The sequence below is a fragment of the Ovis aries genome, chromosome 2 (assembly GCF_016772045.2).
Source record: "Ovis aries strain OAR_USU_Benz2616 breed Rambouillet chromosome 2, ARS-UI_Ramb_v3.0, whole genome shotgun sequence".
Lineage (NCBI taxonomy): Eukaryota > Metazoa > Chordata > Mammalia > Artiodactyla > Bovidae > Ovis > Ovis aries.
In genome coordinates this window covers 128,838,765-128,862,051 of record NC_056055.1, presented here as the reverse complement: position 1 = coordinate 128,862,051, position 23,287 = coordinate 128,838,765, and the positions used below count along the sequence as shown (strand labels likewise).

The 23,287-nt window shown below is 38.8% G+C and overlaps 1 protein-coding gene across 5 annotated transcripts in view; it reads left to right on the top strand.

Moving 5' to 3' along the window:
* The window catches only part of UBE2E3 (ubiquitin conjugating enzyme E2 E3), a 94,456-nt gene extending 79,220 nt beyond the window's left edge, over positions 1-15,236 (top strand). For all 5 annotated transcript variants that reach the window (XM_060411092.1, XM_027964786.2, XM_012132205.5 and 2 more), the window contains exons 4-6: positions 8,436-8,568; positions 12,485-12,632; positions 14,598-15,236. In XM_060411092.1, the coding sequence (XP_060267075.1) occupies positions 8,436-8,568; positions 12,485-12,632; positions 14,598-14,695 (379 nt within the window). In that variant the 3' untranslated portion in view covers positions 14,696-15,236. The remainder of the gene's footprint in view (positions 1-8,435; positions 8,569-12,484; positions 12,633-14,597) is intronic.
* Positions 15,237-23,287: the final 8,051 nt, after the last annotated feature.

Genomic DNA, 23,287 nt, shown 5'->3' with positions numbered 1-23,287 from the left:
ACTAAAGGCGATCTTGGTTGCCTCAAAGTTTTGGCCATTATGAAGAAAGCTGCTCTAAACATCCTTGTGCAGGTTTCTGTATAGACATAAGGTTTCAGCTCATTCAGTACCAAGGTGCACAGTTGCTGGATTGTGTGGTGAGAGTATGTGCTTAGTTTTGTAAGAAATCGGTCAGACTGCCTTCTGAAGAGGCTGTAGCATTTTGCATCCCCACCAGCAGTTAATAAAGTTCCTGTTGGCCACATCTTCGCCAGTATTTGTTGTTGTCAATGATTGGGATTTTGGCCACTGATAGAGGTGTGTAGTGGTTTCTTGTTTTAATTTAGAATTTCCTAATGATGTCTTTACATTTAATATTAGATCTGTGATCCATTTTGAGTTTATGTTTGTGAAGGGTGTAAGGTTTGTGTCCAGATTTTATTTTTTTTTTTACCGTATGGATGTCCAGTTGCTGGTGGCACCATTTTTTGAAAAAACTGTCTCTGTTGCATTGTGTTACCTTCATTCCTTTGTCAGGGGTCACTCGACTTTATGTGGGTCTGTTTCTGGCTTCTGTTTCTGTCCAGTTGGTCCATTTGTCTATTCTTTTGCCAGTTCCCCAGTGTCTGGGTTACTGTTGCTGTACAGTAAGTCTTGAAGTTGGATAGTGTCAGTCCTCTGACTTCATTCTTTGATGCTGTGTTGGCTTTCCTGGGTCTTTGTCTCTCATGTAAACTTCATGATCAGTTTGGTGATATCCACAGAGTAACGTGCTGTAGATGGAAAGAACTCACGTCTTGACAGTATTGAGTTTTCTTACTCATGAACATAGCGTATTCTCCATTTATTTAGTTCTTCTTTGGTTTTATTTGTATTGGTAATAGATTTTGTATTAATGTAGTGTTTTAAAATTTAGTCATGGTGGATAAGGTCTATGATGAATAGGGTATATGAACGTGTTATCTTAGTTCAAGCTCTTTCATTCTTGTACACATAAAATTAAACCCATGCTTAAGTAAGAACTTGTATTAATAATTTTTAAATTTTAAGTGTGTACTACATGCAGGTATATTTATTTTAGCAGTTTAATGGTTTAAAATGGGACGCTCACCATTGTACTAGTTTTCATAGTTATGTCCGTCTTCTGTCATTGCTGATAGGCTAAGACTATTTTAAGATTGCCGTAGGGATAGAAACCATACAGATTTTAGTGCAGATCTTTGCATTTGGCTTTGTATGGAATTAAAAGGCTGTGTGGATAAAAGAATTGTGTTTTTTAAAAAAGGATATGTATAAAATTGAATCTGATATTAAGCATTTGAAATTTCTTCTGGGGCACTCCAGTTCTGTGGAGGCTACTACTGTTTATGACCCTTGTAGTAACAGTAGTTGCTGAATTAATACTCAAGCGATGAGGAAATGGATTTTGCTAAGATCAGTCTTCCTGCTGCTAATGTTTAAAATAATGTCAGTCGTTAACAGTAAGAACAGCTGGCGACAGAACATTCCCAGGTGCGAGTTTGTCACGCTGTCTTAGCTTTCTCCCTGCTTTTTACTTGTGTTTGTTTTGTGTAGGAGATGTGGTAACTTATGGGAAACATGGTATTTAAAGGGAGGAAAGGAGAAAACAGTGAAATAAAAGTGCTTCTCATTTTCTTAATAGTATTTAAACAAGTTTAAGTCCTTAATTATGGAATTTAACAATTCATCTTTCTTTTTCGGTGTTAGCAAATAGTGAGATTTCAGTAAACAAAGTTCCTGTTCATTTTGTCTCTACTTTTGCATAATTCGACTCAGAACTGAAATGGATTTTACTTTTGCTGTGTCAGTAAATTACTTAAGTAAATGAACCTTTTCTTCCGAAGTTAATTCAGGTTTACCCCATTATCTGAAAGTAGAGTGCTCCTAGGAAACCTTTGGTAAGCCTAAATGACGTCAAGTGAAAAATGAAGCACAGATGCCCACAGACACGCAGATCAGAGCTGCGGCAGCTTGACGCTGAGATGCAGGGTGCAGTTCCCAGGGAGGAGGCTGTTGGTGCTGCTCTCTTGCTCAGGACGCGCCGCCTCCGTGTTAAATGCAAGTGAAGACTGGTCGCTATTTTCACCTCTCACCTTTTTTTGCAAAAGCAAAGATCTTCTTCATGTCTCTTTTGGTTGATGAAAACAAGCAGGTCTTTCATAAGAGCAGGCGTAAAGTGGCATGAGAATGGCATAAAGTGAATTTTTAAAAAGCAGGGGATGCCTGTATAAAGAAAAAGCTCCTTTTTCACTTTCTCCTTTCCCTTGCCATTAAACATGCTCTAAGATCTCCCTTTCATCTCCGATTGGGCAGATCGCATAACACTCTAGTCACTTTGAATGATTAAAATACATCCGCTTTTCAGGGCATAAACAGCCCAGCCCACTGTAAGTTAAAGAGCCTGGTTCACATCTTGCAGCCTCATGGAGCTTATATTCTAGTGGGAGATAGACCAATAAATAGTAAGTGAGAGGAATAGATAAAATACACGTTAGAGGCTGATTGGTGTTATGGGAAAAAATAGGAAGAGGATGACATGTGTGATTGTGTGTGGCGTTTAGATGAGAGCGGCCAAGAAAAGCCTCACTGAGAAGGTGGGGTTTGAGTCAACAAAGACCTTGAGGTGGTGGAGCACAAACCATGTGCATATTTGAGGAAGAGCGTTCCAGGCAGAGGGACACTGGTGCAGAGGCCCCAAGGTGGATATGTACAGTATATGTTGAAGAAAGTTGTATAGCCAGCTGAACAGGGAAAAGAGGAGCAGATGAAAAGGATAGCAGCAAATGATACAGTGCCTTTAGGTCATAGAACTTTAACACAGAATAAGAAGGGAAGCCTTATTATCATGGAGGGTTTTGACCACAGTTATGTGAGCTGATTTACTATCACGCTGTCTGGTTGTCTTTGACAATGGACTACCGTGGTGGGGTTAGGGTCCCACAGGGAAACAAGGAGGCTACTGTAGTTAAGCTGCCAAAGGATGCTGGTGTTTTCAGTCAAGGTGGAGGTGATCCGGAGAAGTAGTAGAATTTGAGGTATGTTTTGAAGATAAAACCAGTGGAATTTACAGATGTGGGATAGAGATGAGTGCTGTCAAGGGTGAGGTCTAGGCGTTTGCTCTGAGTAGGCAAAAGTAGGGAAACTTGTAAGAGGAATCGGGATCAGGGATTCAATTTGGGGCATGTTAAACTTTTCAGAATTATTGGATTCAAAATATTAGATTTCAAAGTAAAGACTGTTCAGTAGGCATTTAGATTTATAGCCCTGAAAATCAGTATAGAAATGTTCAGAGCTTACTGTTGCTATCGGAAGCCATAAAATAGCAGGAGATCAACCAAAGAGTATATGTTCGTAGAAAGGAGAAGAAGTTTAAGGACTGAGCTCTGAAGGACTGGCAATATTTAGAAGTTAGGGAGACAAGGAATGGCAGTAGTGATTGCCATAGTGATAATGGCATTTAGTGATTGAGAAGGAGGGGCCAAGAAAGTTAGGAGGAAAACCAGTAAGTACAATGAAGCAGAGAAAGCATATCAAGGAGGAAGAAGTGACTGACTGTGTCTATACGATGAAGATTGAGAAATGAGCAATCAGAGCAGGGATGAGGTCACTAGTGACCTTGGATGAGAGCTGTTCCAGTGGGGTTGTGGTGGTGGGATAAGAGCCTGTTAGGGGTGACTGAAATGAGAGCTGGAAGCGGTAGAGGAATCAAGGTTAGCTCAAAGATTCAGGAAGTGGCATCTTAGTCTTCTTGTGGGCATGATTCACCAGAGGGAAAAACTGATGCCCCAGGATGGAGTATAGAATTGTTGGAGTGTTGTTCTTTTTGGAAAAGAGAGACTAAGAACTAGTGGACCTGTCTTGCGATGGCCAGCGTTTAGCAAGCACCCCTTATCTACTCAGTTATGACACCTCGGTGGCAGGTCAGCTACTAGCCTGTAAAATGTTGTGGTTGAATTAGATTGAAGTCAGTCGTATATCCAGCACACCCCCGCCACCTCCCTCCCGCCTCCCGTCCATCTACCTCCCCGCTAACCCACATCTTGGTTAGCAGGTAGCACCTTTGAGAAAGTTATTCCAGATAGGGCAGCCAACAGGGGCTAAACTTTAGCCCTAACTCACCTTGTGCTGTGCTAAGTTGCTGCAGTTGTATCTGACTGTTTGTGACCTCATGGACTGTAGCCCACCAGGCTCCTTTTCCAGGGCATCTTCCCAACCCAGCGATCGAACCCACATCTCTTTTAAGTCCTGCACCTTAGGCTAGGTGTTCTTAGAACACAACCATGCGCTACAGCCCTGCTAGGTCTACTCCAAGACAGTGGCTGCTGCTGCTGCTAAGTCCCTTCAGTCGTGTCTGACTCTGTGCGACCCCATAGACGGCAGCCCACCAGGCTCCCCTGTCCCTGGGGTTCTCCAGGCAAGAACACGGGAGTGGGCTGCCACTTCCTGCTCCACCAAGACAGTGGGGAAAACCACATTTCATACCCTGCTGCCATAGCCGGATCCTTAGTGTCTTGTAGCAGAAATAGCGCAACTGAGAAGAAAGCAAATTAAAGAACCAAGAATTTGCTGTGGGAGTCCCAGCTCTTCCACCACCTGGAAGAGAGGATTTGAGATGGATGACTTACTTTTTGTGAATTGGTTTCTTCAAATGTAAAAGGAGGGGTTGAGCGTCAACCAGATCCTTTTCATGCTGAAATTCTGTGAATCGCTAAAGTATAGTAATCCCCAGCCATCTCAAGCATAACATAATTCTGCCAAAAACCAGAGTATCACTGAGGATATTCATTCAGTTTCTTTGGAGAATAGCTTTTCTTATATTGCTCCCCAAATATTTGGGAAATTTGACTGAAGATTAAATTATACACAGTAGCACATAAATGGTAAGAAGAAATATACATATAGCAGAACGTATAGTTGGCACTACAGGGATCTTCTCTAGTCCAGAATCATGGGAGAGAAGAGGCTCAGCTTGAAAGTCTGTGTAGGGAGAATGAATGTCTGCGAAAAGCAAGTGAGCGTGACAGCGACCCAAAAGAATCAAATGTAAAATCATAGACTACCAAACTGAAACCACTGGACAATTAAAAGAAGTTTGACGTTTTATTTTAGGAAAAGCTCATAGGGAAAGTGTGAAAATGTGTGGATCAAAGTACCTAATAAATATTTGTCTCAGTGAATCCTAAAAAAAAACAAAAAACAAAAAAAAACCATTGAGGTCAATAGAGTTATTCAGATTTCGTCCAAATTCTATCAGAATGTTTTGTAGCTGTGGGATATATGGAAAGTTATTTAACTCTCTGAACTTTAGTTTCCTCATCTAAAAAATAGTGATCTAATAGTAGTATGTTATATAGCTTCTTAAGGAGAATTCAGTGAGATGTGTACTGTAGTGCTTTGAAAAATGGTTGGCTTCTTATGAAGTAAACATTAGTTGCTGCTTTTATCATTGTGATTATTGTTGTCAGTGTGTGGAGGACTTGTATGGTTTAGAAGCAGCTTAGTAAAGCAGCTGTACTGTAAAAGTCTTACACTATAGTTTTATAATGATTACTTTGAGTCATCAAGGGAAAAATTAACTTAGAAAAGGAAATGTCATTGAATCAGGTTAAACTGTCTTCTTTTTATAAACAAAACTGGTACTTCATTTTGTATCTTTTTAGTTAGAGCAAAAATTCCCTTAGGGAGTATACCTGATTCTCAAATGATTACCGAACAATGAGCCATTACTGTAATTAGTTTCAGTTGTATATACTTCAGACTTAGAAATAATGTTTTTCAAAAATATATCTTCTGTAAATAGGCCATAATAGTAAGATTTTATAGTTCATGTATATCTACCTTTAAAATAGGTTTTTGAAACATATGATAAACATTTTGATTGTACCATCAAGTTTTCTACACTCTTTCTGTATGAACTGTTTTCAGAGTGATTATTGATAGCATTGCTTGCTTAATGTTTACAGTCTACAGTGTATGTTTTACCGAATTAAGAATGGCAACCCACTCCAGTACTCTTGCCTGGAAAATCCCATGGACGAAGGAGCCTGGTAGGCTGCAGTCCATGGGGTCGCTAAGAGTCCAACACGACTGAGAGACGTCCCTTTCACTTTTCACTTTCATGCATTGGAGAAGGAAATGGCAACCCAGTCCAGCGTTCTTGCCTGGAGAATCCCGGGGCGGGGGGAGGGGGGCAGAGCCTGGTGGGCTGCCGTCTGTGGGGTCACACAGAGTCGGACATGACTGAAGTGACTTAGCAGCAGCAGCAGATCATTTAATGTATGTTTGAATGTCCTAACGTCATTGCTTTATCAGTGTTGGTTTGCACTTATTTTAAATCAAACATGTGGATTATTTCTAAACTGACAGTCGCTAAAAGAAGAAAAGCATATATACTTCAGAGCAGAAAGTTAAGTTAGTCTATAATGTTAGAGAGAAATAGAAGTCTGTAAGGTAAATTTGAAAACTACTGTGAGTTTAGATTTTATTTGAATTATCTGTCATTGTAGTTTATAAATGAAATGATGGTATTGAACACAATGTAATGTACTCGGGATTTAACACCACCTAGCACTCAGACCTTGAGATACATTCTCACTAAAGGGAACCAGAGCCCCTTGAAGAAGTAGCAGATTCCAGGGATGGAGCCTGGAACATACTGTAATGCTAAAAAGTAAGAAGATGCTTCCCCCAAAATGATGGTGGCGTATGATAAGGATAGAGGGGTCATTTTGAAGATGTTCCCATTGGCCAAATCTGGGATAATTTGAGCATCAAAATAATTAAATGCAGTAGGAATAATGCTAAAGCTGAAACTCCAGTACTTTGGCCACCTCATGCGAAGAGTTGACTCATTGGAAGACTCTGATGCTGGGAGGGATTGGGGGCATGAGGCAAAGGGGACGACAGAGGATGAGGTGGCTGAATGGCATCACTGACTCAATGGACGTGAGTTTTAGTGAACTCTGGGAGTTGGTGATGGACAGGGAGGCCTGGCATGCTGTGATTCATGGGGTCGCAAAGAGTCGGACACGACTGAGCGACTGAACTGAACTGAACTGAAGAATTCTAAATGGTTAGGAAAAAAGATAGGAATCCATGAGACCTCACCAGTAATACACATGTTCATACAGATAGGAGAAGAGAGGGTTCAAGCACCAACCGGTAAATGTGAAGGAAATGCTGACATTGGAAAACTATGATTTTATCACTGTCATAGTAAAGTTCACTTAGCCAGGAACCTCAAGTCGATGTTAAATCTAGGGTAGACATGCTGTGAAGAGTGGGGTACTTGCACGGTCTTAGGCTTCCCTCCTGTTGGTTCAAGCAGTAAAGAATCCGCCTGCAACGCAGGAGACTCGAGTTCGATCCCTGGGTCAGAAAGATTGCCTAGAGGAGAGCATGGTGAACCACTCCAGTATTCTTGCTGGGAAAAATCCCATGAACAGAGGAGCCTTGCAGGCTCTGGTCCATGGGGTCACAGAGTCGGACATGCCTGAAGCAACTGAGCACACACACACACTGAGTTTCCAAAGACTGCTTCTTGGTTGCAGTCGCATAGTTCTTGATCTGGATAATGAAAATTAACATCACCAGTGTGCCTCTGGATATGACACCCTGGGAAGAACACAGCGTTACTTATGTTGTCTTCTAGCCAGGAATGTACTACCTGCATATAATCGTAAGGAAACACCAGACAAGTTCACAGTGATGAGCATTCTATTAAAATAAGAACTGTATTCTTCAAAAATGCTAAATGTTGTGGTAGGCAAAGGAAGGCTGAAAGGCTCTGTGTTAAAGGAGACTAAAGACACTGGACATGTACAATATTGTATTGGTTTTGCCACACTAAAAAAAAATTTAAAAAAAAAGACACTGGACATAGATGGTTGATCTCAAGACTGGGATTCTGTATCTGGAGGAAAACTGAGGTTTTCTTTAAGGCATAATTGGGTCAGTTGACATTATTTTGCAGATTGTAGGTATTGCACAGATTTTACTTTTATTGAAGTCGTACTATATTGCAGTCATATTAGGTTGTTTTAGGAAATGATACTGAAATACTTAATGAGGAAAGGACTATGATAGATTGAACTTGGCTTAGGAAAAAAGCATGGGGTGTGTGTGTGTGTGTGTGTGTGTTGTGTGTTGTGTGTGTGTATTTTAGAAATGGGAGATGGAGAAAGAGAAAAGGAGTTGACTAAAGCAAATGAGCAAAGTGGAATTCTGGATAAAGTTTCTTCGTTCTTGTGATTTTTCTGTAAGTTAGAACTGTTTCCAACTATGTTTATTCACACATCCCTGCACAAGTTGGTTGAGGGTTGTTTTTTTTTTAATATTTATCTCGTACAAATTTACCTTTGATACTTAATTGGTTTAAGATGCTAATATTCATAGATCACAGATACACACATTGATTTTTAATTTCTTTTAAATAGTGCTGGGCCTAAAGGAGATAACATTTATGAATGGAGATCGACTATACTTGGTCCACCAGGTTCTGTATATGAAGGTGGTGTGTTTTTTCTGGATATCACATTTTCATCCGATTATCCATTTAAGCCACCAAAGGTAAGAACCTAGAATTGCGTTCTTTCATACTTATTCTTTTCCAGAATCAGTTATCATAAGAGTTAATGTGTGGATGAAGTTACTGTTTTTCATGGATTATGTGGAAACTCTTGTAACCAACGATTTTTAAAATGTGGTAGTAATTGACTTCTGTTTTACAAATAGCTTTGTATACAGTCAGTGGAGAGTGTGTTAAATGTAAATAAAGGTATGCCACTTTGCATATCAATAAGCAAATAAATTATGGTATGAGAGAAAATATCATGTGTACCTTACTTAAGAAATCTGTTGGGATAAAAGGTAAATTTGACAGCTTCCGGAAATAAGGAAATTTTTTGCTGAATACCCTATCGTTATAGATGGAAAAAAAAAAAGAGAAACTGATAGCAAAGAAGAGGGAACTAATACTATTTAATACATTTATTTCGTGCCCACTGTAAGTATGATCCATTAATGAGAAGGAGAGAGGCTGAGTGAGAATTATGAGAGAATGAGATAGGCTAAGTATGAATTATGTGGATAACAGTGAAAAGGGTTGAGTTGTGTCTTGTAATGACTGACAGTTATTTTTAAAGTCTTAAACATAGCAGTTACTTGATGCTTCTTCCTCGGACTTCTCCCTGTAAAATGGTCCAGCCAGCAGTTACTACCATCAGCATTAAGTGTGAGTCTTCTATGCTCTAGTTAGACTTACAAGATGTTGTAGAGAAATGTTAAGCCAGCTTTCATGAAATGTTTTTCTTTTCAGTGTAGTTCCTTACATTCCTTCCATTATTTAAAATATGTATAGCCATTTAGAGCCTGTGCTCACATGGCTGCGTGTTATGTGTGTGTGTAAACATAATTTTTTTTAAATTCCCTCACTGAATAAGGTAACAACAGTTCCACCTAGTGGTATTTACCTCAAATTGCAGATAGCAGGGTTCCTTATCAACTACAGGTATTTGCTCACAGCTATAGCTGTCAGTTTTTGAGTGCTTTGCTAAGTGGTCCCATCAGCATCTAAGATTTTTAACTGATTGTTTTATTTAATGTTCTCCAGTATGTTGAGTAGCTCTTGATAGATCAAAGAAAGTGACAAAACCCTCATGTTAATAAAACTGAAGATTGTATTCATACTCAGAATGACACATGTTAAATTCCAGCATATCATTAACTATTTAGTTTGCCTTAAGTCCTTAAGTTTCCTGTATGATACAGGAAAGCAAAACCTTAGCAGAATAGTTCATGACTGTATCTATAGTAATACTTGTTTCTACTTGCCTCATTTTTCATATAGGAAATTGGTTTTAACATGGTAGAAAAATTAGCAGAAAAAGATTTACAAGATTTAGTTTTTATGAAATTATCTTTATATTTGAGGGATAATTTGTTAAAGGAAAACACATTTTTTGTAGCATCTTTTAATGAAAATAAAAATTGGCTATCATAGTTACGTATATATGACTTGTCATCATTGTTTTGGTTAATACAGTGTTTATTAACTTAGCATGTTAATTTTTTTTGTTAAAGTCTCAATATTTTTATTTTCTAGCCCTTTAATGTTGATTCCTTCCTCTTCCCTAAGATGTCTTATATAGTATTTTGAAGCGTTCTTCAGGTCTATAGTTGGACGAGTGAGAAAGAATAAAACTTCTACTGTTATCTTGGTTTAGATATAATTGCTTCTCTACAGTTTTGCTTATTTTTGAAGTTCAGATAAGGTGTTGAACTTCTTGAAGAATAATAGAAATTTAATTATTTTCTATTCATTGGTTTAAAAGCTGAAAGTATTCAAAATATTAATCATGTTTTGTAAGCTCTGTATTGAATAGTCAGCTGTCAATGACACGAACATACGTTATTCCCATATTCTAGAGCAGAGCCAATAGGAATATAATGCAGGATACATGTGTCATTTTTTATAGAAACAGTGAAATTAATTGTAATAACATTTTACTTAATCCAGCATGTCCAAAAATATTGTCATTTCAATATGTAATCAGTAGAATTATCATGAATGCCCTATTTTACATTCTCTGTTTGGTATTGAGTCTCTGAAATCTAGTGTGTATTTTATACTTTCAGCCCATCCTATTTCTTACCAGCCACATTTTAGGAATTCTGTGTAACTAGCATGTACTGTGTTAGAACAGTTGTAGAATTATATACAGTAGTTTCTTCTTATCCTCAGAAGCAGAATTCCAAGAGCCTCAGTGGATGCCTGAAATCACAGATAATACCAGACTCTTTATAATGCTGTTTTTTCCTATGCATAAATACCAATGATAAAGTTTAATTTATAAATTAGGCGCAGTAAGAAATAAATAACTAATAATAAAATTAGAGCAATTAAAGCAGTCTACTGTAATAAATGTTACGAGATTGTGGTCCCTCTCAAAATATCTTGCACGCGTCGAGTGTCTTTTCCATTGTAACTAAGCGCCTGTGGCTGTAGCTTTTGCGGCGTGAGGTACAGCAGCAAAACTGGCACAAGTTCCCCCGACTCCTCCCCCGCCTTTTTTTTTTTTTTTAATTTCATGGATAAAAGTCTCATTCTTACCGTAGATCTTAGCAACCTCAGAGTAGAATTTGTTTTCCTGCCTTTACTACATTGAACACTTTCATCTTTTCACTCAACACAAGAACTTCATGGCCTCTCTTTCCAGATCTGAATTGCCAGCATCACTGCTCTTGAGCTTTGGAACAATTATGAAATAAAGGTGACTTGAATGCAAGCACTGTAGTACTGCAGCAGTTGAGCTAATAGCCAGGATGCTGCTTAGTAGCCTGTGACTGGGCAGGATTATGCTGGACACCCAGGCAGGGCAGGACGGTGCAAGATTTCATCGTGCCACTCAAAGCAGCACAGTCTAAAACGTATAAATTGTTCATTTCTGAACTTTTGCATTTAGTATCTTTGGATCCCAGTTGACCTGAGGGGTCTAAAACTGGACCCGTGGAGGGTAAAAGTGGGGATAAAGTGGGTACGACTGTGGTCTCTTCCTTCTCCTTGCCCACTACACCGGGGTGGCTTTCTTGTTTGTAATTATGCATCCTTATCGGAAATACACATTTGAGGGCTTTACCCATTTTCTTCCCAGACTCCACTTGGGAGATTACCAGTTCCAAGGATCGGGGACTATCTTTTCTATTTTGCAGTTCTAAATTAAAAATTAACCACTGAATTTGTGTTTGTTGATTGTTTCGAAATTTGCCAGTATTTGTTTCTATGATTTATTCTCTTTTTTCCCCACATGTTTCAGTGATATAATGGTTTCCTTTATTTTGAAGTGTTCTTCAGGTCTATAGTTGGACGAGTGAGAAAGAATAAAACTTCTGCTGTTAGTTTAAGACCTTACTTGTTTTGTTTGACTGTCTTCTTCTAACAAGACAGTGAGCCAAGTCTGAGAAATAGAAACACTGGTGATTTCACCAACCTTCTGCAGTATTTTTTGACACATGGTGAGAGATTAGTGATGAGTTGATGGCCTTTTTTTTTTACTAATGTAACTTTAGTTTTATGTTTAAAATATTCTTCACTACTTTCTCTCACCTTTGGCACCAAAACATTTCTGTTCTCCCTCATTTCCTATTTTTAAACAGGGGTGTATGTGTACATGCCCACACATATATATATTGAATTACTGTATCATTTACTTAACCAATGCTGTACCTCACTCTGTTTTATTTATTTATTTTTTTTCTCACTCTGTTTTAAAAGCAATGTAGTTCCTGCTATACTGGATAAAAACAAAATTTCCTGCAACTGAATTAAATAAAATAATTTAATTTTGCTATTACAAAAACTAGTGTTTGATTAGCTCTTCAGTTATATGCTATCTGCTGTGATCTGTAATATGTTCCACTTCATTTTTGCTGGTGAGAGTTTTGGTTGGTAATAAAGCTTATCTGTTTTTAATGTCGCTGCCCTTAGGTTACTTTCCGCACCAGAATCTATCACTGCAACATCAATAGTCAGGGAGTCATCTGCCTGGACATCCTTAAAGACAACTGGAGTCCTGCTTTGACTATTTCAAAGGTTTTGCTGTCAATTTGTTCTCTTTTGACAGACTGCAACCCTGGTAAGTAGATTTTCATTAACACATTCAGTGAGGCTCCAAAAATGGGTGCATTTTTCTCAGCTTAAGGCCTAAGGTGAATTTGGGAAGTAAATGCTGTTGGTAGAAAGATCAGCAAAAAACACTTTTTGAGAAGCTTATCAGTGCCATTTCAATTAGAATAGACCAAAAGTTTCACAATAACTTCCTTTAGTTTGTTAATCGCATAAGTAAGTAAGTGTTAAGTCACTCAGTCGTGCCCAGTCGTGCCCAGTCGTGCCCAGTCGTGCCCGACTCTTTGTGACCCCATGGACTGCAGCCCACCAGGCTCCTCTGTCCATGAGATTTTCCAGGCAAGGATACTGGAGTGGGTAGCCATTTCCTTCTCCAGGGGATCTTCCCAACCCAGGGATCGAACCCAGGTCTCCTGCACTGCAGGCAGATTCTTTACCCACTGAGCTACAAGGGAAGCCCTTGTTAATGGCGTAAAGTAAGTGAGTAAGTGAAGTCACTCAGTTGTGTCCAACTCTTTGCGACCCCATGGACTGTAGCCTACCAGGCTCCTCTGTCCTTGGGATTTTCCACCCTGTAATTATTTTCTCCCTCCCTGTTATTGCTGAACTCCGTTTGCTGAATTATGGAGCTGTGCAGGCCCCCTGATGAGAGCAATGTTTCTGACCCCCGGGCCTCTGCTCTTGCTCCTTCCCTGCTGTCGTGTGCTTGCATGCAGCCAGCTGCTCAGCGGTGAAGGGCTTCTTGTTCTCCCTTCCATCCTTCTTGGATTATGGTCAGTTTTATTAGATGTGGTAATAGTGGATATTATAATGATAACTGATGAGAGAGTTAGACTAGATTATGATTATTAAAATTCAGGGATAAAGTCGTTAGTGTGTAACTTTTAAGAAATGCTTAACTGCCACACACAATCTTTCATGTGGGTAGCTGACTTGAAAAAGTAATGTTTAGGCGTGGGATTTCGCATGTGATATCTTACTAAGTGGTCATTTTGTCAAGAAATCGACTTATTTTTTCCTAAATATTTAATCAGCCACCAAAGGTTATTACTGCTATCTTAGACCCAGCAGCTGCATATGTGCCGTAGATAGAGCGATATATAGGGGTGTGTAGAAGATATTCATTGTGGCATCATTTATCAAAGCAAAGGATTGTGAGCGACCTCCATGGCCATTAATAGAGGATGTGGCTTAAAGAGGCAGCTCTATTGTGAACTAATGGAGAAAACCCTCGAAGATGCATTAAACTAAAAAAGCACAGCACTGAAAAATGGGCAATAATATTCTAAATGCTTATAAATATATATAATGTCTCTGGGTAGAGATGCTATAAATCGTTTGCCAGGAAGAGAAACTTCTAAATAGTTGTAGGCAGGAAGGAAGAGAGCTTTTTTTACATTTTACTGGCTGCTGTTTGATGTGCCTCAAATTTTGTAGCACATGTACATAGTGGACCTTCTTGAAAAACAAGCTCACAATAAAATTTACATCTCAGATTCAGTTTCCCGCTCAGACAATTATTTAAAACAAAATGGCAAGTAAGTCTTCAAATGGAGGTAAGGAGGATGATTTGAATCATATTATTGTACAGAATGAAAGAAATATTTCATTCTGAAAAGCCTTGCATCATAGGATCTGCAGTTGGAAAAATTTATTTTTAAGTATCCATAGAAAGACAAATACTGGTGCACTTATTTTTCAGTATAGTTCTAATGGTGAAAAATAGTTTTTATATATTAAAGATGTACACATTTTTTAAAAATCACACATTTTAAAAGCTTTATTGACTATTTAAAGAGGCTTTTCTAATTTGAATATTAAAATATAAAGATGATTTTAAGCATTTTTCTTTTTGAGAAATTAGCCATTATATATCAAGATGCTGCTGAAAAATCAACATTTCAGTTCCAAACTGCTAGAACTGAACTGTTAAGACACTGTATAATATCTTCTAATGTTCTTTCCACTTTTCCAGCGGATCCTCTGGTTGGAAGCATAGCCACTCAGTATTTGACCAACAGAGCAGAACATGACAGGATAGCCAGACAGTGGACCAAGCGATACGCAACATAATTCACATAATTTGTATGCAGTGTGAAGGAGCAGAAGGCCTCTTCCCACTCTGCTGCAGATCTTTATAGCCTTTACAATACGGACTTCTGTGTATATGTTATACTGATTCTACTCTCTGCTTTTATCCTTTGGAGACTGGGAGACTCCCCAAAAAGGTAAATGCTATCAAGAGTAGAACTTTGTAGCTGTAGATTAGTTCTGTTTAAAACGCCTACTTGCAAGTCTTGCTTCTTTGGGATATCAAAATGTATTTTGTGATGTACTAAGGATACTGGTCCTGAAGTCTACCAAATATTATAGTGCATTTTAGCCTAATTCATTATCTGTATGAAGTTATAAAAGTAGCCGTAGATGATTAGGAATTATGTCATTTGTATTAAACCCAGATCTATTTCTGAGTATGTGGTTCATGCTGTTGTGAAAAATGTTTTACCTTTTACCTTTGTCAGTTTGTAACGAGAGGATTTCCTTTTACCCTTTGTAGCTCAGAGAGCACCTGATGTATCATCTCAAACACAATAAACATGCTCCTGAAGGCATAGTTTCCTGTCGTAATATTTTAAGTCAGTTTTGTTAGAAGGCGTGTCTGAGATGATTGTTGTTGAAATAAAAATGTGAATATGAAGATTGACTACGAAGGACTAGTACAAATAAATCATTTATTAAATGGAAAACATTTGAAATCTTATAAATGTGTAGAGTTTTCTTCCTCTAAGTCCTAATGAGAGAATATATGAGCTTAAATATACAGAAATACATTTTTAACCATTGGTCTCAAAAACACATAAAGCTCTACTTTGATGATGTAATATCAAAATAACATAAAATCCTGGCTTAAAAGATTTTATATCCAAAATGGTGACTTCTGTCCACTGTTGGGCAATATTGTCAAATAACTTTAATCTGGTATTCCTTCTGTGTCTTTCATGCATTTTTTTTTTTTTTAACTTACCCTGTTCCTGAGTTTTCATGGTGTTTTTTGATATGTATTATCATACTTATTAAGGCACTTGCCAAGCAGAGATAGCTGGTTGAACACAAACTTTCGTCTATCCTGAAGGTAGAATAGAACTCCAGATTACTTCTCAGTTGAAAAAATAGAGAATTTTAAGGGTTTACAGGTTATATGGATTTTTTCTTTCTAGTTATAATTATTAAATACTAGATTTCTTACAGGAGTTAATTTACTTTTCAATATTTAGATTGGTCAGCAGAGTATAAATGTTTTCCTCTGGCTGGGATAGTTATTAATTCCCTGGTCATGCTGCAGGTTTGTGGAATATTGGGGATATGTCTTGTCCAGTCCAAAAGTTGGAAATAGAGTACCATCTTAAAGTGTGTAGAGTAAAACTCTTAGCATAGAATAACATTGCTCCAAGATAATAAAGCAAAGCATTTCGAGCTGTACATACCCTTACAAAAAATGATGGACTCTTGCTAGAGTACTTATCAGTAGAAGTCTTAAACCAGGGTAAAATAAAATCACACTTTAACTTAACACCCCTACTCTCCAAATATCTCCTCTTTACAAAAGTACACCAAACAGGCTTAGGCCCATGAAAACCTCTGAGCCTTGAATATTAAAAGCAGTGCCTAGTAATATGAACCGGAGTCAAGTCAGTGTGATGAGAATGGGGATCTTTTCTGTAAGCTCTGAGGATTCCTATGTAGGTGAAGGGCAGAAAGTAGTTTTCACCCACTTCGATCATTGTACGTCCTGTACCCTAGATTAATAAACTCTCTTGATGCCAGAAAAGTGTTCATCATACTGAATGTCAGGATATTTGGGGGATGCGGTTCTTGTACTTCCTTCGTTTGCTATGAGCCTGTTTACCACCGTCAGCCTACTTACTTGCAGGCTTTGTCCAGTACTCACCTGGGACAGAGTGGAGAGAATTGGTGACATAAAAGTATTTGTGGCTCTTCCACAAACTACCTTTGTGGCCTTAAATAAGACACTTTCAACTCTTTTGTAAAACGCAAGTTAATTTGATTATTTCCCTGTTCTCTCTTAGTCTTTAAACTCAGTCATTCTAATCTTATAAAATTTTGTTACGCATGTTCTGCTTTCTTTTGCAGGGAACAGGCCACAGTTTCAAGTGGACTGAAAAATAAGTCATCACTTGGGTTCCTTAAAATTCTGAATTTGTAAAAATCTTTTCTACTTCTGATCCACTTCCCAGCTACATAGGTGTCCATCCATGTATACTACAAATAGGGGATTTTTTTTTTCCTCATAAAACTTTGCTCTGGAGGTGAATGTGATATTTTAAAACCTAGGTTTTTTTCTCATTCATTAAGAGCAAGTTTTACAAGTTACAGGTCCAGTGTAATAGTATTCAAGAATAGCCATGGCACTGTATACCTGTTGAGCCTGGAGTGTTCTCATCTTCGTTGTGTGCCCACAGAGGGCCTACCTGTGCAGCACACGCCAGGCTCCGTGTAGTCACTGAGGTGCCTTATCTCGTTCAGTATCACCCCAGAAAGCTTTAAGAGAGAGGAGCTTTGATGATCCTCAGTTGACAGAATAAAACTGATAGATGAACAGGTTTAATACTTGCTGCAGATTAAACAGCCAGCATGATGTGAATGTTGGTACAATCCCCATTCTTCACCAGTAGGCTTAAGTGTTTTTGTTCATAGCGTTACAGTTAATACTGAATATATATGTTTATATGTAAAAGCAGGTACACGTAGATTAATTGAAAACTTCTGAAAGGTAATCTGTTAGTACAGTTTTGCATTTTAGTCAATCCTTATTTTAATCTTCTATTTTAGTCTCAAATGGAACCTTACAAAATAGCGCTTTATTAATTGATTCCAGTGAATATGAGGTACGTTTATTTATCTTCTTAGATATTTGTCATAAGAATACTTTTAATGTCACTGGTTTCCATTTTTTAATTTGGAAAATGAGATAAGTGATGATATTTTAAATTCATTTAACTATGCCATCACATAGCCACATGAAAAAATTTGTATTAATAAATTTATCATTTAATGATGAGCTTTTTCAAAATAATAAGATGTATTAGTTATCTAGACATTGTCTTTTTTTTGGTTTAAATTTAATCAGGATATTCTCAGGTATCGTGGGGATAAAATTTAGAGGTTTGACTGGACCTGTGTATACATTACTCTTTCTGACAAGAACCATGAGGTGGTGTGTACTTGGGGTCAGTCCACTATTTCCCCCAGTGTATTCTTATAACAATACAAGAATGATTGTGTAGTAAAATTCAAGCCAGTTTCAATCCTGTGTGTGGCTTCACCTATTAACTGGCATTGTAGTCAAGTTAATGCCTTACACATTTTTCAGTTGACATTTATGTTGTGGTCTTTGAATAGAATTATGGCATGATTTTAAGCATTATTTTCATAAAACTATTGCGAGTTATTTAAAGAGGCTGAGATCATGATTCTACAATAATTATCCTCTTGTGTTTCAGTATTTCTGTAGATAAATAGAATATATGAATAAACCCATTGCTTCCTATCTAAATTACCAAGTTTTTCAAGTAATGCCCAAATAATAGAAAATAATTCATTATTTTAATAGGCAGGTGTTATTTGAAACATCAGTTTTTGGTAGCTATTTTGTTAACTTTTGGGGGGTAAAGTTATTCTGTGATTTAAATGTACTGCTCCAGTGTGTAATGGGATATTTCTACACAGTGGAATGATAGTCCTTTCAAAGTGGTTCTGAAAGGAATTTGGGGGACTGGTTTATAAACTCTGTTGCCAACAGTGATTAAGTGGTGTTAAAACCTTGTCAGACAGAATGAACCTAGATATTACTGATGAGTACATGTAGAGAAATATAAATTTAGCTTACATCTATAGGTTATCTTGCTGAAGTCCAGTGAGGCTAAAGCCAGTTAATTATTCAGGTCTTTTTAACACAGAACATAAAAAGCAAATTTTCCCCCAAATCTAGTTCCCTAAAGTTTTTCTCGAGTTCAACTCTTCTGATGAAACCTTTCCATTTTACTATCGTGTAACTTTAGTCTGTCTGTGTGTTTCTCGTTTTCTTTCTTTCCCTTTCAATGGAGTGGGGGTGGGGGGGCGCTGGGGGGGTAGGGGGGCGCGGTGGGGTGGGGGGTGGTGGTTATGCTGTATACCACCTCAGCTGGCCTCCATTACAAGTTTATTCTACAAATTAAGTTTGCTTATTGAAGGTCTTTTCAGGCACTGTAATACATGCAGAGATGAATGCATCCTTAAATAGTTTATCCTTTTTCTGTCCAAATAGATTTTTTTCTCTCTTCTTAGCAGAGGAGAACATATCTTTGTTAACATGGATTCATTTTTTACTGAACAAGAAATTAAAACAAATGTCTCAGCTGATTTAGCTGTGAAAATATTAGTATAATAATTTGGTTTTATCTAATCTATATGATGTTAAACATTCTTAATACTATTTGATGCTTTGAAAATAATTACTCCCTGTCTTTCAAACTACTCTGAATACCCAATATCTCTAGCATGCGTTTTGGTATTATATTCAGTTTAACACCTTGTATGTTTCTGGATAGTGAGCTTTTGGAGGATAGTATCTGTAGTCCTTGTCTCTGTATCTGTTGTACCATGATAGATGTTTACTGAACGAATGCATGTGATATCATGGGTGTACTCTCTGTAAGGTTGTTCAGGGACCATGTGAAGCATGTCAGTCCTGTCGTCCTTAATCCCCTGTCATGCTGATTCACTGCTTTATACTTGGTAGGTACTGGATATTCTGTTAACTTGAAGTGTGAGAAGTAGCAATGGGTTATTTTCATAACTTACTTAGTATCTACTTGTTTAAAATGGAGAATGAATTAATCTTATAATTTTAAAAGTCCTTAATTATACCAAAATGCTCTCTGCCCTACAGAATGTTCATTTCCCATTATCATTACTATCTTATTTGGTATATTTCTCACGCTCCTTTTTACTGGTAAGAAGAAAAAGGACACAGTGAAATATATGTATCTGCTTACAGTAATTCTGTTATAGAAATCTAGTAAGAAAAATGAAAAGTGGTAACTTTTGAAAAAATTCCTTTTAAGAGAAATAATTTAGGGAAAAGGAACAAGTGTACCCATATAGTAGTATGGAGAGGGGCAGTCCTAGAGTGTTGAAAGTTAGTCATTGGAATATTATCCAAATCTTTTCATTTTGTTTTTCTTTCCCATTTCTGTCTTCTGTGAGAAAAGAAGAGAATAGGATAAAGAATCAAATGAGTCACTTTTTTTCTTTATTGCCCTAATTTTTTCCTTATTGCCCTATGTTTATTGCTCTGTGTGTGGATTGGGTAAAAGATCCCTTGATCCAGAAGTGTAATTCCAGTTTCTCGTTGTAACGTGAGTATTTCGTAAGTCGGCTGAGCAAATTCAGGTATGTTGTCTGCTTATTGCTCCAGGCCCGTCTCACACCCAGAGTGGAGAACGAACCCAGGGAGAAACAGGTTACTGAGCACTGTTGATCACCAAGGGAAGTCCTGATACTCAAGGGGCAAGTGTGTGAGGAATGTCAGAGATTCTCTAAGACTGAGCCAGGCATGCTTAGAGCAAGTCAGTGTACAAGCATCTCATGCTATGCAGTGATGAAGAGGAGCTGTGAGGGATACGGGGGGTTGCAGGGTATTAGTGGCACCCCTTGCCTGACTCTGACATTATTTTTTAGGAGCGTGTGAGCCCACTGCTCAACTCTTTCCCTGGCTACACAACCCCCAAATGGTAAAGGTCATTTTGAGTCATGTGGGACAGCTTTTTTCTTTTGTAATTTTTTTTAATGACACCCATTTTATTTGTCTGTTACCTTTTACTTGATCATGAGCCCCTAGAAATCAGGGATCGAGTTCATTTCACTCAGTAAGTTAGTAGTTGTGTATTCTGGCCACCATTGGTTTAAGTGCTCAGGATTAGCATTGCAAAAAGCACATGAAAATCCCTATCGTAGGTCATTCACTTTCCAGTTCAAGATGACAGACAGGCATTTTTTGCGGGGGAGTGTTGTACGTATATAATATGTGCTAAGTCACTTTAGTCGTGTCCAACTCTTAGTGACCCTGTGGACTGTAGCCCGCCGGGCTCCTCTGTCCATGGAATTCTCCAGGCAAGAATACTCTAGTGGGTTGCTATTTCCTTCTCCAGGGGATCTTCCCAACCCAGGGATCTAATCCACATCTCATGTCTCCTGCATTAGCAAGCAGGTTCTTTACCACTAATGTCACCTGTGAAGCCCTGTTATTATATAATGTGTATATGATGGTAAGTGCTATGTCAAAAACTAAAGCAGGCAATGTGCCTTGAGGGAGAAAGGGGAGGGTGTAGGCCAATTGTAAAAGGGTTATCAGAGAAGGCTTAACCAAAAATGTCAGCCAAGAGCTGAAGATGATAAAGGATAAGGGGGGAGGAGTGTGGGAATTCCAGGCAAAGGAAATAGCAAATGAAAAGAGCCAGGAGCCAGGAGCATGCTCAGTGCTTGCAGAAAACAGCAAGACCCTGGAGAGGCTGGGGTAGAGTGAGCAACTAGAAGAGGCGAGGCAAAGTCGAGACTGACTGCTGACAAGTCACACGGGGCCGTTTAGTGTGTTAATAGTGCCTTGTAAGGAGTTTGTGTATTCTAAATAAGATGAAAGCCACTGGAGTGTTGTAGTCAAACAGTGATGAGATTACGACATGCTTTAGAGTTTCTGATTACTGTTAGGAAAAAGACTTGGTGGGTTAGAGCTGGCTTAGAGATGCTGATGACATCACCCTGGGTAGCATTAGTGCAGGTAGTAGGAAATGATCAGATTCTGGTTGAAGGTAGCTAATAAGTTCTGCTGATAGACTAAGCTGTGGTGTGAAAAGTCAAAGTTCAGCACCTGAGAAAACCAGAAGGCTGGAATTGTAGTTAATTAAGATGAGTCTGGAGGTGGAGCAGGAATGGAGAAAGATGAAGAGCTTCACGTTAACAGGTTAAGTCTGAAGTGCCTCTGAAACGTCCACAGGGAGACTTCAGAGTAGCGGATATCCAGATCTGAGATTTGGGAGTGAGTTCTGGTCATTCACATACATTTGGGGTTCATGAGTGGATAGGCGATGTTTACAGCTATGGGACTGGATGAGATCATCAAGGAAATGAGTGCTGCCAGAAAAGAAAGCAGTCTGGGCACTCCAGTTTCAGAAGCCAAGGACACATGGAATCAGCAGAAGAACCCAGCAAGTAGAAGGAAATCCCCAGGAGAGCATGGGGACCCGAAAAGAAAGTGAAGAGTTTCCTGGAGATGGGAATGATCTGCAGCTTCAAATGGGACTGAGGATCCAGCTAAGATGCTGCTGCTGCTGCTGCTAAGTCGCTTCAGTCCTGTCCAACTCTGTGCGACCCCATGGACGGCAGCCCACCTGGCTCCCCCGTCCCTGGGATTCTCCAGGCAAGAACATGAGTGGGTTGCCATTGCCTTCTCCAATGCATGAAAGTGAAAAGTGAAAGTGAAGTTGCGCAGTCGTGTCTGACTCTAGCGACCCCATGGACTGCAGCCTACCAGGCTCCTCCGTCCATGGGATTTTCCAGGCAAGAGTACTGGAGTGGGCTGCCATTGCCTTCTCTGAACTAAGATGCAGATGTGACTCTTATTTCCCACCTGATGAGCAGTGGTCATCAGTGACTTATAAAAGGGGCAAGATCAAAAGCTCTGTTGGAGTAGGTGCCGAAGGTAACAAACCATAGACTTCTGGCAGTTTTGCAATAGAGAAATGGAGGGTAGTTCCCTTTTTTAAGATGGGGGAATTCCACTGTATGTTGATAAGGAAGATGAACAGGGAGAAATGGGTGAGTAGGGCAGAGAAGCAGTGTCCTAGAGAAGACTGCACTGTTTTCAGGGTGTTTCCAAAGCTGTCTGCACTCCCCTTGGATCTCTCTCTCTTCCTGACAAGACTAGGAGCTCTTGAGGCGGGTATCCCCACTTAAAGCAGTATTGGCCTTCACCAAACTCGAGCGCTCCTACTTAGGCAGAAGGAGATGGGATCTAGCATAGGTGTGAAGTGGCTGTTCTTTGCTGGGAACCTAACATCTCATACCACCCATAGTTAGGAGAACAAGCAGAAGGCGAGAGGAGAGGGCCAGGCTGGGGGTAGATGTGATAGTGGGAAGCTCCCTGTGAGTTCTGCGCCTCTGTTAAGTAGGAAGTGGCTGTTGGCTGAAAGAGAGGATGGGGTGAGCAAAGCGCATGTGTCTGTATGAGTCCTCCCTGCCCAGGAGAGGGGTCATGTATTTTTGAGAGAATAAGTGAATGGTTAAGTGACTTGTCTGTCTAGATGAGCCTGTGATTTTATAGTTACATGTCAATAGTGAATAAGTAATAGAGTGAAGAAGTAATCAAAATTTCCTTAGCATCTGGAATGGCCCTTCTTTTTAGCTGAGTTGAATCTTAAGCACCTTAATATTTTCTTTCCTTCAGGTGATTTTCCTTGTCATTGAAGCATCTTACCTTGACACCAAATTTAACTACATTTAGAAATTCAGGTCAACAGATTTAAGTATTTATAACTAATGCTGCTTAAATGCTGGAAGTGGAAGAAAATACATTTCCTAAAGAGCTCATCAAAGCCTAGTCAGGAAAAG